Here is a 15,258-nt window from a genome sequence, read left to right on the forward strand (position 1 = left end):
AAACGTGAGCGCAGTATCGAGAGTCAAGAGATTCTCCGGTCGCTGACTCAGTCAGTTTGACTTGAATGTTCGCACGAAACGGTTCATACAAGTTTCTCTTCCGTTGATAGAGATTTTTTATTTTCGCAAAATTTGTCAAAAGTACGCGCTAAATCATATATTCGTTTGGAATTAATATTAATTTTGAAGAAATAATTTAATCTTTCGCAACAGTGGAATTATGGACCATATATAGGTGAGTGAGAGTTTATATCAATGGTAGAAACAGAAATATTAAGCTTAGAGTGCAACTATACATGTCTATAAGTATTTAAATATATGTTGGTTTTATTATACAATGCGATTTAACAATAAATAAAACACTTGTTTACATAGTTATTATATATGAAAACGCTATTTGGTTAAAAATATATTAAATTTTATAAAAATAAAACGAAAATGAAAATGAAAACATACTTTTTCCAAACAAACATCAAGAAGAAACGAAGAATAATTGCATAATTTATCTATCTTCGCTTCTTCCATTTGGCAATGTTTCTTTCGATTTTGTCGTGCATATTTTCATAGATTCGATTTTGTATATTTTTATCGAAAGCTCAAAACGAAAGAATAGAACGATCAAAGCTCAAAGATCAAAGCTCAAAGCTCAAGATCTAAAATAAGGTTTATTTTTCGTATATATTTTTCGGTATAATCGCGATATAATTTTCTGTCGAGTCATTTTTACTTGAAATCCATTTGTTTTCCATTTTCCGGAAATTGTTTAATTGATCAATGTTATACTGATAATATTGATATTAATATTATATTGATTGCTTAATTTTACGCGAAAGAAAAAAATTTTGCATTATGTATAAAATTCAGTATCGTGTCTATAATCAATGAATCAATTAGTGTTTGAACTAAATCATCGAGGATTCCTAGATTTTGATTTCGAATTCTTAATCGTAAACTATTACCACGATATTTTATTTATTACGATATTTTATTTATTATCTTTATTTTCCAACTTTTCCGTTGATTCATACAACAAAGTAAAAGGTGAGAACGAGTGGAAAGAAAGATACGAATAGAATAAGAAATAGTCTATTTCGAAATTAGATTTGTGTTTAAATGTATTTAATAGATATATATTTATCGATTGCAATATAGATATGATAATAACATAATTATATTTCTGAGAATTAACTAAATAATTAATTAATTTAACAAGAAAAATTGAAAGAACTACTCGTGAAATAACAGTTCTTTCGAGGTTTAATGTAAAAATTATTAAAATCATTTAAAAGCCATTTCAGTAAAAATCAGTAAAAATTTTTGGAAAAAATTTATTATGAAATCGATTAATTTATTTCGATTTTCATTTCTTTTTCATTAATTATTTATAATTCGTTATTTATTTTTCAAAGATGATGATTCTATTTAGAATTAATAATCATGAAATTTAGCTTCTATGTATATCATTTCTTTCAAAATCAACGATTCACTTTTCTTTGGAAATTTAAAATAAATCTACGACAGATTATGGAAGGGATGGATCAGGAGAACAGGAAAGAGGACAGTACGCTCGATCAGACCTTTCGTTTACAAACGGTTTACTTTCGCTTGTTAGTTTTACGTCACATTTACCATATACGTAGAAGTACCATACATGTTTACTAGTGTCTGCTAAGAGAAACTATAATGAATATGGTAAAAACGCAGATATTCTGCATGTATACAATATAATATGCATTTTTTATTTTTATTTTTATTTTTTCTTTTCTTCATAGTTATTCTTTCAATAATATCGTGATTTCATAAGTGTTATTGAAATAAATTCTAAATTTAAAAAACAAAAAGAAAAATTACTAGCAATTGAAACTTTAGTATTGCAAGATTTGAAGGTTAGGAAGATATTATTATATTCAGTAAGTAAGAAGCAAAAAATACTTTTATGTTCTGTTTTGGCTTGAATGTCGTTCAATTTTGGCAAGTCGCTGAATGTCTGAAGAAACTATGTATTCTGTGAATGTAATAATTATTACTAATTCGTGATTCCTTGGCCCTGAATTCAATATTGCAAGATGCGTTCAATAAAATTATTAGAACAGTTTACACATAAAAATACTACTTTTCTTCGAAAACATTTGCTTCTTCGATTTTATTGATTATCAATGACATTTTTGTTCAACTTATATCTTGTTACGCGTGCTAGTGCCACCTGCATTTCACGTTAACGCTTAATTATTAATCAAAATAGTAGCATTAATAATATTTGTATGTGTAATACTTCAATGTCATGAAAATTAAGAATAAAATAAATGAATAAATAATAATAAAGAATGAATAATAATAATGAGAAATAAATCGAAGAAGAAATGAATAGAAATATTATATTATATATAGAAAAATATAATATAATTTGTGAGAATATATTATATTTAAAAATCTTTTTTTAAATTTATTAAAAAAAAAAAATTGAAATTAATAATAAGATTTAGTTATATAAAATCGAATGATTTTGTATATTTATCATAAAAATTCAAATATATTATCATGTAGATTTATTGCGATAAATGTTTACGAATTTTCCGAATTAAGAATCTTTGTATTTCACTATTTTAAAATAAAACAGTGAAAATTAGAATTTAATTGTAATTTGTAGTTTTAATTATATAATATTCATTGAAAGAAAGGAAAAAAGTGATTAATTATATAAAAAAAATTTTTATTTTTATTTTTTTGAATTTCGATTTATTCGAAAATACATATTAGTCTATAAGATTTAGAGGTACAAAAATACATCTTTTTCTCGACGATAGTTGGCGCATGACTGGTAAAGAGATAATGGATCAATTTCACGCATTCAAAAACACTTTGCATGCAGTGTTCTCGTGCACATCGTTAAATAAATTTCTGTGATGATTTAAATAAATATTCAATTTTTCTATCGATTTTTTATCTAATCTTATTTCAAACATAATGCAACTTTAATTAAATGTTACATGAAATTATGATTATATATTTTTCGTATTAATAAAAAATTCATATATTTATATATATATTGTGCATATATATTGCTTCTAAAACAAAATACAACGATTGAGATATTGCTTTGATAAAATCATATAATTACATAATGCACAGTTCAACAAGGTAACGGAAAACTTTGTTACCTTCATTTTTTCTAAAATCTTTCTCGTTTTTTTACGAAATGAATATAAAAAATGAATAATAAAATTATTTTTTTCTTTTTCTTAAAAATTGTCTTAAAATTTAAGTATTAAACAATTTTAGAAAAAATTCAATCTTTGAAAAAATTCAATCTTTGAAAAAATTCAACTTGAAAATTTAAAATTTATGAATTCAAATAAAGCAATATTCGTTGTTTTTTTTACTTTAGAAATATTTTGAGGATTCTTTTAAAAAATATATTTAAATAAATAAATATCTTTTTTATGTTTTCAGATTGAGCAGTAACATTTAAAAGTCGCGGTAATCCGCGACTCTTACAACGTCACGTGGTATTAAACCTTATTGACCGATGTATTTGAGAACTTGGATTGGTCAAGTCTGGGCACGTGACCCGTTCTAACGTCAATTTGGGCTACCGTCTGCTGGTAGTCGGGTGGATTTCTCATCAAATCATTTATGAGAACAAAGAATTTTAATTTTGATCGAGTTTTTCAAGTGTAATCTATTGAACTTGTTTGTAATTTTGAACGTGCTATTCGTTTAATCGTGCATTTTGATGCACAATCTACGTAATAAACTTATTATAGATACACACTCGAAGTATTTGCCCGGCTTCAAATTCTTGACAGTTCTGCATCTTCTCGTAACGGTAACTAACGGTATTAGATTTTATTGAAACACTGTTCAATTATAGTTTTTGATTTATTTGAACAAAAACTAATAATAACTTTCATCGATTTTAATACCATTAAAAAATAATGATTCGATGTGGTTAAGTCAATTTTCATACTGGATGTATTTGAACTCGGTGTTTTTCGAGAAGAAAGACTAAACAAATACATTTCTTCGATTTCGCGGCAATTTTTAAGTATTTTGAAAATCACACATCACTGTAACGCGGTGAAATATTTTAACGAGAATATATTTTGAGTGTGGTTCAACGATACGTTAGTATAAAATGTACAGTATGAACTACATTGGGAAATTCATAAGTAACTTTCGCGTTTTCTACAATGAAATTAACGCGGCGACACTCACTGGTGCTATCGATGTTATTGTCGTCGAACAACCGGATGGATCATTTACTTGTTCACCCTTTCATGTTCGTTTTGGAAAGCTTGGTGTTCTTCGTTCCAGAGAAAAAGTAGTAAGTTTATATTTATTTTTATATTATATTTATATTCATAATTATTATAATTAATTCATATTTATTCAAATGTTTTTCAAAAATAATTTTAGATAGAAACTTCTGGAATTATTGTTATTCTATTCATATTTTGTTTTGTTAAATATTTATATCAAATATTTTTGTTAAATATTTTGTTAAATATTTATATCAAAGATTAATTCATACTTTCAATTTTAATTTTACATCAAATATTTTTTTAAGATAATTTTAATGAAACTTTTTTTTTTTTAATGAAATTATCATTCTATATCTCATATTTTATTTTGTTATTTTATTAAATATTGAAATCTTATTTTTTCTATTCTTAATTTTCTTAATAATTTGAAGAGAAATATATAAATAATTTTTTCTTTGTTTTTTTCTATCACAGGTAGATATAGAAATAAATGGAGAACCTAGACAAATCCATATGAAGTTAGGAGATTCTGGAGAAGCCTTTTTTGTTGAAGAAGTTAGTTCTCATGGTTCTCCGACTGATACTGAAATTCCACCTCATTTAGCTTGTTCCCCTATACCTGAAGATAATTGTTTTCCATCATCTAGATTTAATATTCTTTCTGATCTTCCTTCAGAACAAAGAGATAAACTTCTCATAGAATCTATTTTGTGTATTGAGAGAGAAAAATGGGAACAAATGTCAGCTTTGCCTCCTGATGAAAGAGAAAAATTCTTAAATGAACAATTCTCTGATCTTCCATCAGAACATCGTGCAAAATGGCTTCAAATTGCTTCTTTAACACCAGAAGAAAGAGAAGTGCAAAGACAACAATTAATTCGCGAACAATATTCTGCTTTAAAAACTGAAGATAAAGAAAGATTATTTAAAGAAAATTTTCCTGAACTTCCTATAGATCAAAGACAAAAATTTGAAAAAGTGTTACTAAGTGATTGGAAGGAAAAAAAAAATGAAAAACGAAATTCCTTAAAAGGCGAAGAAGAAATTTTTGATATGGATGGTATTAATGATGATGAATCATGTCCAACTGCATCAACTCCTAAATCTTTTGTAGCTGTAACTTCGTCTGAAAGAATTCGTAAAATTAGTGTAGTAAAAAATGATTTTAGACCGATTACAGAAGATATGCAAAGTAGCGGTAGAGAAAAATCGAGTGATGAATCGAACGCATCGATGAGTAAAAAAAATTCAAAGGACGAAAGTGTCGAAGAGAATAAAAATAATAGTAATTCAACCAAAAGGAAACGAAAGAGGAAAAGCATTTTGAGAAAAAAAGGATCTCAGAGAAAGAGTAGCAATGGTAGTAGTAGCCAGACAGAGATTAGTGAGAACGATGCATCTATCCCAGATGAATCCTTTGGCGAATCTGTAAGTTGTTGCATTTAAAGTAAAATATTTGATCATGGATTTAATATTGCTTATTGATATGTATATTAATTAAAGATGGTAAAAGATTCAAATTCTACTGCTGAATTAGAAAACAAGAATGAATCAGTTATTTCGACTCAAGAAACAACAGATAAACGTCCTGAAACAGATTTTCATTTCTTCAGTGACACTGAAGTTACAAAGTAAGTTTGTTATGTGTATATATATATATATATATATATATATTAATATATATAAAAATTTTATGTATATAATTTTATAAATAGTATTTTACATGATAAGAATGAAATATTTTACATGTATATAAGAATGTATATAAAAATTAAATATAAATAAATTATAATAAAATTACATATAATATTATAGAAATGAGAAGTGTATACATAATGCTTTTTTACATAAAATTAATATTTTTATGTTTTATTGTTATCATCATATTTAATAGGAATCAGGATTCTAGGCCATGTTCACCTGTTCAATCTGACACAGAATTTGAAATGCGTAAAATAACACAAGAAGGTACTGAACGAGAGGATGATAAAAGTCATCAACAGAGCTGGAGATGGGGTGAACTGCCTAGTTTGCCTCCAGATTCAACACATACACCTCACAGAAATTCATTGAATTCATCAAAAGCTGTTAATCAACCAAACAGTAGTTAGTATTATCGAAAAAATAATAATGATATGAATAAAAAGATAAAAATCATAAAGAAACGTAAAATATATATTTCGCTTTATTAAAATCTTATTAAAAAAAATTTATATCTTTTGTTTATTTACTAAATTAATTGATCTTATATTATTTTTGAACATATCAATATAATTTTATACACTTTAGACTAACATATACAACTATGTTTTAATATTAGTGGAAGCACATCGATCTATGCTTAGTGGTATGTTGTCCTTTATGCGAAAAACTTCTCGTGTAAGACGTAATCCTGAATTAGAAGGAATTTATCTTAGTGATCTTAACGCCGACGAGTTAGACCCGGAAGTTGCAGCTCTCTATTTTCCTTCTTCTCATAGAAGTCAATCAACAAGTAAAGGTAACCCAATTATATAAATTATATTGTATTATATAAATTATATAAATTATATTGTATCAAAACAATTTGTTTTAATTATATATTTATAATATTAATATTTTTATAGATGGAAAAGGAATAGATGAAGAAGATACTGAATCAGGTAATGGACCAAGTTTACCACAAAGTCCTAATAGCGTTGAAGGAGCAATTGGTGGACCAAAATCATTAGACAGTGATTTTGAAGAACCAAAACATTCTATATTTGACAGTAATATGAATATTAGTATATCCTTATGCGGTGGTTTAGATTCTGAAACTGGTCCTTCCAAAGAAATTTTTCATCAAAATTTACTTCATTTTGAAGATATTTGTTCGGATCCGAAATTATATGAAAATCCAAATTTAGTTGTAAAAATTAATGAAAAATTCTATAATTGGACAACTGCTTGTTCAATTATAATGACTTATGCTGTATTTCAAAGACATTTACCACAAAATACAATCGAAAATTTATATACACAATGTATGCCATTACCAATGCATGAACAAAAAAAACAAGAAAGTACTGGCAAACCAGAAGGCCGTAGTGGTTACAGTTCATGGTTTTCATGGAGACGATCTACACAACCGCCTAAAAAATCTCAAGAACTTAATCAAAGTAAAATAATTTTATAATTTTAAATTTTATTCATTTTTTAATATCTTAATAATATCTTAATAATAATATCTTTATTATTATTTATTGTTATTATGTTTTATAGCTGATGGAACTGTTATTCAATCTTCAGAACAAATAGTAGAAATGAAAGAAAATATTCCAATTGATGAAATTTCAAATAGAGAATTAAAAATTGATCAGAATATAGAGTGTATAACGGAAACAGTAGAACAATGTACGAAATTAACAAAAGATATCGCCAAAACTGAAAAAAATAGCGAAAGGGAAGGCGAAGGTTATAGCGGTAGTGAAGATTCTGATAGTAATCAAAATGAATCACAAGGAGTTAAAATACCTAAAGAAAGAAGATCATATTATGAATCTACTGAAAAATATCGAAAAACTTTGAGATTGTCATCTATACAAATAGTATGTAAAAACAATTCATAAAATTATAAAATAGATAAAATTTTAGATTATTTTTAATTATATTTAATTATATATTTTTATATCTTTAATTATAATTAATATTTTTATAGTATGTATAATCATATTTTTTTTTTGAATTTATTATTTTGTTATAGGCTAGTCTCAATTTAAAAGACGGAGCTAATGAAGTAGTTTTTAGCGTAACTACAGCATATCAAGGCACTACACGTTGTAAATGTCATATTTACAAGTGGAAATGGGATGATAAAATTGTAATTTCTGATATAGATGGAACCATTACAAAATCTGATGTGCTAGGTCATATTTTGCCAATAGTTGGTAAAGATTGGGCTCAATCTGGTGTTGCTCAATTATTTACAAAAATTAAAAACAATGGTTATAAATTATTATATCTTTCTGCAAGAGCGATTGGACAAGCTAAAGTTACAAGAGAATATTTAAAGAGTATTAGACAAGGAGATTTGTCACTCCCTGATGGACCATTACTTTTAAATCCAACAAGTCTAATTTCAGCATTCCACCGTGAAGTTATAGAGAGAAAACCCGAAGAATTCAAGATATCATGTCTTAGTGACATTCAAGCTTTATTTCCAGAAGGTTCAAAACCTTTCTATGCTGGTTATGGAAATCGAATTAATGTAAATATTTTAATTTATAATAATTTTTTTCAAGAAATACGAGAAATATAATATAATAGTTTTTTCAAGAAATATCTTATTAAATATTTGTTTTTTTTTTTTCGTAGGATGTTTGGGCATATCGAGCTGTAGGAATTCCAACTATGCGTATATTTACTATAAATCACAGAGGCGAATTAAAACATGAACTAACGCAAACATTCCAATCTTCGTAAGTAATTATTTATCATTATATATATATTTTCCATTGTTTTTACTAATTTCTTTTCTCTTAAATAAACAAACATATAAATGTAATAATAAATTTAGCAATTTTATTTAATTTTTTTAGCGCATAGATATTTAGTTTATATTTTCATATAAACCTATTTAAAATCTATTTTACATATTACACAATATTATAGAATAATTTTAATATTTTATTCTGAAAAAAAATACATATTCATTTCTGCTACAATACTAAAATTATTAAAAATCTTTGTTAAAAATCTTAAATCATTATAGATGTTAGCATATAGATATTTATGTTTTTTTTTAATTTCTTTTAAAAATTGTACATGTGTATGTTAAATGAATGAAAATTAATTTATTAAGCAGAATGATTTATAATTTTGATGTAAAAAAAATTCGAAATTTATATTTTATCCAATTAATTAGGAAAGAGCAAATTTGCAGAAAAAGGAAAATTGATTATTGAGAAAAAGATATTTATAGGTCGGATATTTCTATGATTGCAGTTACGCATGTCAGTGCGATATCGTCAATGAGTTGTTCCCGCCACTGCCCATGTGAATCATCTACTGATGGCGGCACAACCATAGCTGTTTTATTCTATTCGTCCAATTGATAATGCTTAAATTAATAATCTTTATAAACAATATATTTATGCCATTGGACCTCTTTTTATTTGATATGTACAAATTTACTACCTCATATATATATAACAGGATTATTATTTTATGCACTATATTATTCTATAAATTTAATAATATTTACAATTTTTTAATATAATTTCATTATAATTGATCAAAATAAGAATATATTTCATATTTTCTATATGAATATATATTCTATATGAATACAGTATTGTATAATATTAACATATAATTATATAATCATATTATAATGTGTTTTTTATATATAATATTTTTTTTAATCTATATAAAAATTGTTAAAAAAAATATTAGTATATGCACAATTAGATTTTTCCAATGGCAATATCTTTCTTCTTTTTTATTTTTTTATTTATTATTATTATTAGTTTATTTGTTTTATTTAAAAAATTATTAAAAATTAATTTATATTTTTTTTATTTTTTTAATTTGATCTTATTAGTATGCTTTGAGGTATTTGGTTGTGCAAGAACTGCTATCTATCTTCTTATAATTCTTATAGGGTAAGCACTGGTTATTACACAATTGCTTCTTATCATTTCCATTTTCATTCATCTTCAATGATATTAGGCTCATCATTTAAAATATATAAATATTATATAAATAAAATAATATTTTATTTCATGTATAATATTGATATTATTTTATATGCATATATCTATAAAAAAGATTTTTATGGATTTATGTACGGCAAAATTTTACTTTTTTTTTTGTTCATACACAAATATTCAACCAAGTACTTCGAACATATTATATGTATTGCAAAATTGTATATAAATATTTAAACTATATTACCCATAATAAATTCATTGATATCCATAATTATACTAACGAAAAAACTTTTGTTAGTTAAGATTTTGTTACTTAATGGGACATCCTGTATATATTTATGTTAAAATGAAATCATTGTTAAGATCACAAAATGCAATTTCATCAGAATTTCAGTATTGATGTTTTAGCAGAATTTATTATATACATATATAATAATGCGATCTATAACTGTGCATTTGACATGTATCCTATACTATATTTTTTATTTTTATTAATAAATATAATAAATATAAATCCGCAATATAACATAATAAATCCAATATTTATAATTTGATCTTATTATTTTTTTCAGATATTCAAATATGAGCTTTATTGTCGACCATCTTTTCCCAGCTTGGAGAGAGGATGCCGCAGATGAATTTAGTAATTTTGTATATTGGCGAGATCCAATACCGGAAGTACCATCATTGGAAGAACTGTATACTCAAAGACAAATCACATAAGTAAAAATATTTTACTTAGAATTTTTATTCTAAGAAAAGAACAGATACATTTTATTTATAATTAGATAATGATAGTTTCTTCTTAATCACTTTTTATATTTCATATGTTATATGGGACATAATCAAAAAAAAATTCTTAAATTTTAAATCGATGCAATTCTGAAATAGATTTATATAAGTGATTATAGGCTTAGTAGATATGTTTTATTTATTGATCAGTAGACTTTGAATAACGTTAAATGCATATAAAAGTAATTTATTATCAATACAAGTGATACATGAATCAATGTTAAAAGGAGAATAAGTATTTTACATTGAATTTAAATACATTCCAATTCTCAGAAATAGAATAATAGCAGGGCTATGTTGTTATCAATAACATTAAATTAGCTTTCAACGTAATTTATAGTAAAATTATTATATTAAAGGATATGATATATTTCAATAAGGATTATTGCACTATTATATGTTTCAAGAAGAGTTCAAATCGCTTACTTGCTGTGCTTAAAATAATTTTTATAGATAGATCTTTCTAGATCTTAGATATATATTATGTTATTAATCGATAATTGAAAATGTATGATACTAATATAATATCGATTGTAATATGGTGATAAACATGCATATAAAATAATTTATGAGTTCATTCATACAAAAATCATATTACAAAGTTCCATTAATAAAAAAAGTAAATAGCGTAATACATATACACGATTTTTCTAATATATATTTCATCAAAAATTTCTTTTAGAATTATTTAATTGTAATCACCATAGTACATAAAAGTTTAATGTTTTGTAATATAATTTAGATATCTATTACTTTAGCTGATATTTTTGTCGAATTAATTTCGTTAAAGAAATCTTATTTATTTTTATATGAGATCTCTGTTGAATTAGAGTGCTGTGAAATTGCCATATTCTATAATGTAATCATTTGTGTATTGTGATATAATTCAACAAAATACTAAGGAGGTCAGGACGATAACAGTGTATAAAAGCAAATTCGTTATTTACATTAACAATGGAAAGTATGCCTAGTTTCCTATAGAAAATTATTATTGTTTGAAACTATTTACAAGTTCCATTTTATTATGTAAATGTATTTTAGAATGGTCATTTTTTTCTTTTTCTTTTTTTTTTTACAATGATATATTTTATGCCTGTGTCTTTCAAACTATACCATCTAAAGATAATTAAGTATAATAATTATACTAAGTAGCATAGATTTTCTGTTGATAAAAATAGCACAATAATATATCATTCATTTTAATATCTAATTATGTTTTTTATAATATGCAAAAGTACAATTATGTTCTACCAAAGAAAACTGAAGAATAAAACCGAAAATATTTTGAGTTTCGTACTCATTAAAAATAAGTATACGTTAAAAGTAGGATATAAGAATTTTTATTACTTGAAAAATGAATATTAGTGAAAAACATTGATATCCTGACACTAACAACATGACAATGCTAAATGCAAATTATTTGACGATGCAGTATTGTATTCTAATTATATAGCTTAATATTAAATATTTAATAAAATGGTATAACTTCAAAAAAAAAGAGAGAGAAAAAAATAATAAGATATAAGAAAAAAGAAATGTAGAAGATGACAATATTATTTTTTTCTTTTTAATTTGCGAGTTTCTAAATTTATTATCAATCATTCTATTATAACAAAACAATCTATATATTTGTTATTGTTATTACGTTTATTCTTATTCCTATTATATGATATTTGGAAGCAATCAAATATTTAATTTTTGGTATTTTTTTATTGCTCTTCCTAAACTCGTTTATTTTTAGTACAAATAAATTTAAATTTTATTTTAAGTTTAAAATTTATCATAAATTTTAATTTAGTTTCTTTGCTTTATATAAATTCTTTTTATAATAAATATATTATTAATAATATTTTATAAATATTACATAACAATGCAAAAGAAATGAGTTTTGTTTGAATGTGCTCAACATATAAATTATTAAATGTTAAAGCATTCCTTAGCAATAATCTAATTGCAAAATTACATCTTGAATGCTTTTTTCTACAATTAATATAAACATTGCTTAATATTACATATGAATATTTATAAAATAAATACAATTTTACATAAGAGCATGTTTCTATATAATCGATAAAATTTTATAGTATATTGCTATTCATTAGATTCATAAATATAACTTTATTTTATGTAACATGATGTTTCAATATCTCTACATTTTTTTACATTTCACTGTTTTTATTATATTTAATATGATACATTATAAAATAATAGTTTAATTCACTCATAATTAAACAGATAAAATTTAAATTTCGTATCATATGTTCTATGATGCGTTTCTTTCATAATTTTCTATTTCCCATATAATTCGTTTATTGTTTAATATATAATTATAAATGAAATACAAATGTAATAAAAATATATATCTTGTGGCTTTTAAAACAATAAATAAATAAATCACAAATTAATGAAAAAATGGTCTTGTTAAAAAATTTAAATTTCAATGTTTACTTTGTTTAATTTATGATATCTCATGTTTAAGATGCAAATATATTAATAAAGCTATTTTAATGACAAAAAAATTTTTGTTATGTTATATATACATATTATATTTCATTTATTGAAGTTCTGCTTGGCCATCGCGTTTTGGTCTGAAATTATAGTTATGAATGAAGTAAGTAAGTAAATGATGTTTTCAAATAAAGTATAAATATTAGCAAATAAAACTTTTTAAATTTATTTAAATTTATTAACGTGCACCTCATATGTTAATTTTTTTCTATTACATTTTACAGATTCATCATTATCAGATATATCCGAAGAATCGATGGACATCGTGCTACTTCTTTTATCAGAATTTACATCAAAAATTATTTTACGATTATTATCACAAGAATTTTCGCAGCACCAATAATAAATAATCTACGTAAATATAATTGCAAATAATTTTAAATTTAATCTTGTATTATATAGGTTATATATAACAATTTTATGATTTACCCATAAAACTCCAATAATCCAGAATATAGAAAAATATAGAGGTAGCGTCATTATTTCGTTTTATTAAATAGATAATGATTGAAAAGGAGAAATTTCATAATTTTGATGTTTTAAATATACATTAATGATGAATATTTTATCAGTTGTTTCTAAAAATGTAGGTCTATAAGCACCTTCATATGTTTATTTTTCTAATAAAATTTACAATGTTCTAATTTTCTAATAAAATTAGAATGAAAGTTATAATTTATGTATATATATATATATATATATAAATTTATATATATTTTTTTACATATCAATTTCTTCTGTTTCTTCCATAGCCATTTGTTGTTCTTCTAAATTTTCTTTAGTATCATCTTGAGATATAAATTGTTTATATCCATATTTTTTAGAAAATACACCTAATGGTATCAATTTAAATGTAGCTAAAGGCTTATCAAGTAATTTCTGTAAAAGAAAAAGCTGTTATTTCATTGATTTTAATATCTATCATAAGATATATCACAATATATTTACCAAAATTCTTGCTTGTTCTGGAGTTAATGCTTGTCCTGTTTTACATACAGTATATTCTTTGATTAATGTTACAACACCTTTTTGTAAAGCTGTAGGCATTCCTAATTGTCTTAAATGAGGTTCTATACTATGTGAAAAGTCTGGTATTGGACCTTCAGGTAATGTTATAGTTTCTTGTGTAATAAAGCCAGATCTAGCATAATCTATTTCCTCATATTCTCTCATCCATTTCAATACCTTAATAAATATGAATAAATAAATATAACTTTTATATATATTTAATTTTACATTAATTAATAATTCTTTAATAAATAAATACATACTTCTTTTTTACTTCTATTTGTAAATAATAAGCCACACTGTCCTCTTAAAGCTAATGATAATTTATGAAGATTTTCTGCAACTTCATTTTCCGATGACTTTCCTAGAGCCAATGCTATCACTTTGTTTTTACCAAAAAAAAATCGGCTGTCTTTCCATTCTGAACGTAAATCTTTAAGTTTATTATTACGCATATTGTGTACGGATAAAAGAAATATCCTGGCATATTTTTCAACACAATTTCTAACATCTTCCACAATTTGTTGCTTCAAGGCAAGTCCTTTTTTACTTGTTTTTGTTAGAGATACTGTGAAATACAAATTTATTAATTATTTGATGACACGTGAAACATTTTTAGGTTAACTTATAAAAATTAAAGATATAAAATGAAACAATAAATAAATAAACTGTTAATGAAAATAATAATGTTACTTTTCTTATCCCTTTTCGATTTAGGCATTCTTTAGCAAGAAAATTTTAAAAATTATACTTTTAATAAATCGACAAAGCACATTAATAATCACACAACATGTGTTATGCAAGTAGCGCATAAATATATATAATATAAATGTGTAATATTCTTGATATATAAACTTCTTCAAACTTTATTTTAAGTAAAACACTGTAGAATGCTTAGATTAATTTTAAAACAATGATTGCAAACAATCAATTGAAAATATAATTGAAATATGGAATGAATTGTTTCTGATTTGTCAGCATTGTGTTAATATAAATATACATATACATATAATTTA

The 15,258-nt window shown here is 24.0% G+C and overlaps 2 protein-coding genes across 3 annotated transcripts; one reads left to right on the forward strand and one right to left on the reverse strand.

Moving 5' to 3' along the window:
• The first annotated feature begins 5 nt into the window (after nucleotides 1–5).
• Nucleotides 6–11,288, forward strand: LOC122711866 (phosphatidate phosphatase LPIN3). 2 transcript variants are annotated; one of them, XM_043931013.1, is made up of 11 exons: nucleotides 6–235; nucleotides 3,451–4,324; nucleotides 4,737–5,690; nucleotides 5,766–5,893; nucleotides 6,157–6,368; nucleotides 6,583–6,762; nucleotides 6,869–7,402; nucleotides 7,506–7,831; nucleotides 7,987–8,490; nucleotides 8,598–8,701; nucleotides 10,507–11,288. In XM_043931013.1, exons 2-11 carry the CDS (start codon nucleotides 4,136–4,138, stop codon nucleotides 10,655–10,657), a joined length of 3,282 nt encoding a protein of 1,093 aa, XP_043786948.1. In that variant the 5' UTR covers nucleotides 6–235; nucleotides 3,451–4,135; the 3' UTR covers nucleotides 10,658–11,288. The 2 variants fall into 2 exon arrangements, with proteins under 2 accessions (XP_043786948.1, XP_043786949.1); XM_043931014.1 differs by lacking the exon at nucleotides 10,507–11,288 and adding an exon at nucleotides 9,228–9,418.
• A 1,873-nt stretch (nucleotides 11,289–13,161) lies between these two features.
• On the reverse strand, nucleotides 13,162–15,173 carry LOC122711953 (mRNA turnover protein 4 homolog). The gene is made up of 4 exons (XM_043931171.1): nucleotides 14,936–15,173; nucleotides 14,506–14,810; nucleotides 14,183–14,419; nucleotides 13,162–14,113 (listed from the first exon to the last, which is right to left on the reverse strand). The coding sequence occupies exons 1-4, from the start codon at nucleotides 14,961–14,963 to the stop codon at nucleotides 13,955–13,957; spliced, it is 729 nt and encodes a 242-aa protein (XP_043787106.1). The 5' UTR covers nucleotides 14,964–15,173; the 3' UTR covers nucleotides 13,162–13,954.
• Between the last annotated feature and the right edge of the window lie 85 nt (nucleotides 15,174–15,258).

Source organism: Apis laboriosa, unplaced genomic scaffold (genome assembly GCF_014066325.1).
Source record: "Apis laboriosa isolate Shangri-la unplaced genomic scaffold, ASM1406632v1 scaffold18_cov149, whole genome shotgun sequence".
Taxonomy (NCBI): Eukaryota; Metazoa; Arthropoda; class Insecta; order Hymenoptera; family Apidae; genus Apis; species Apis laboriosa.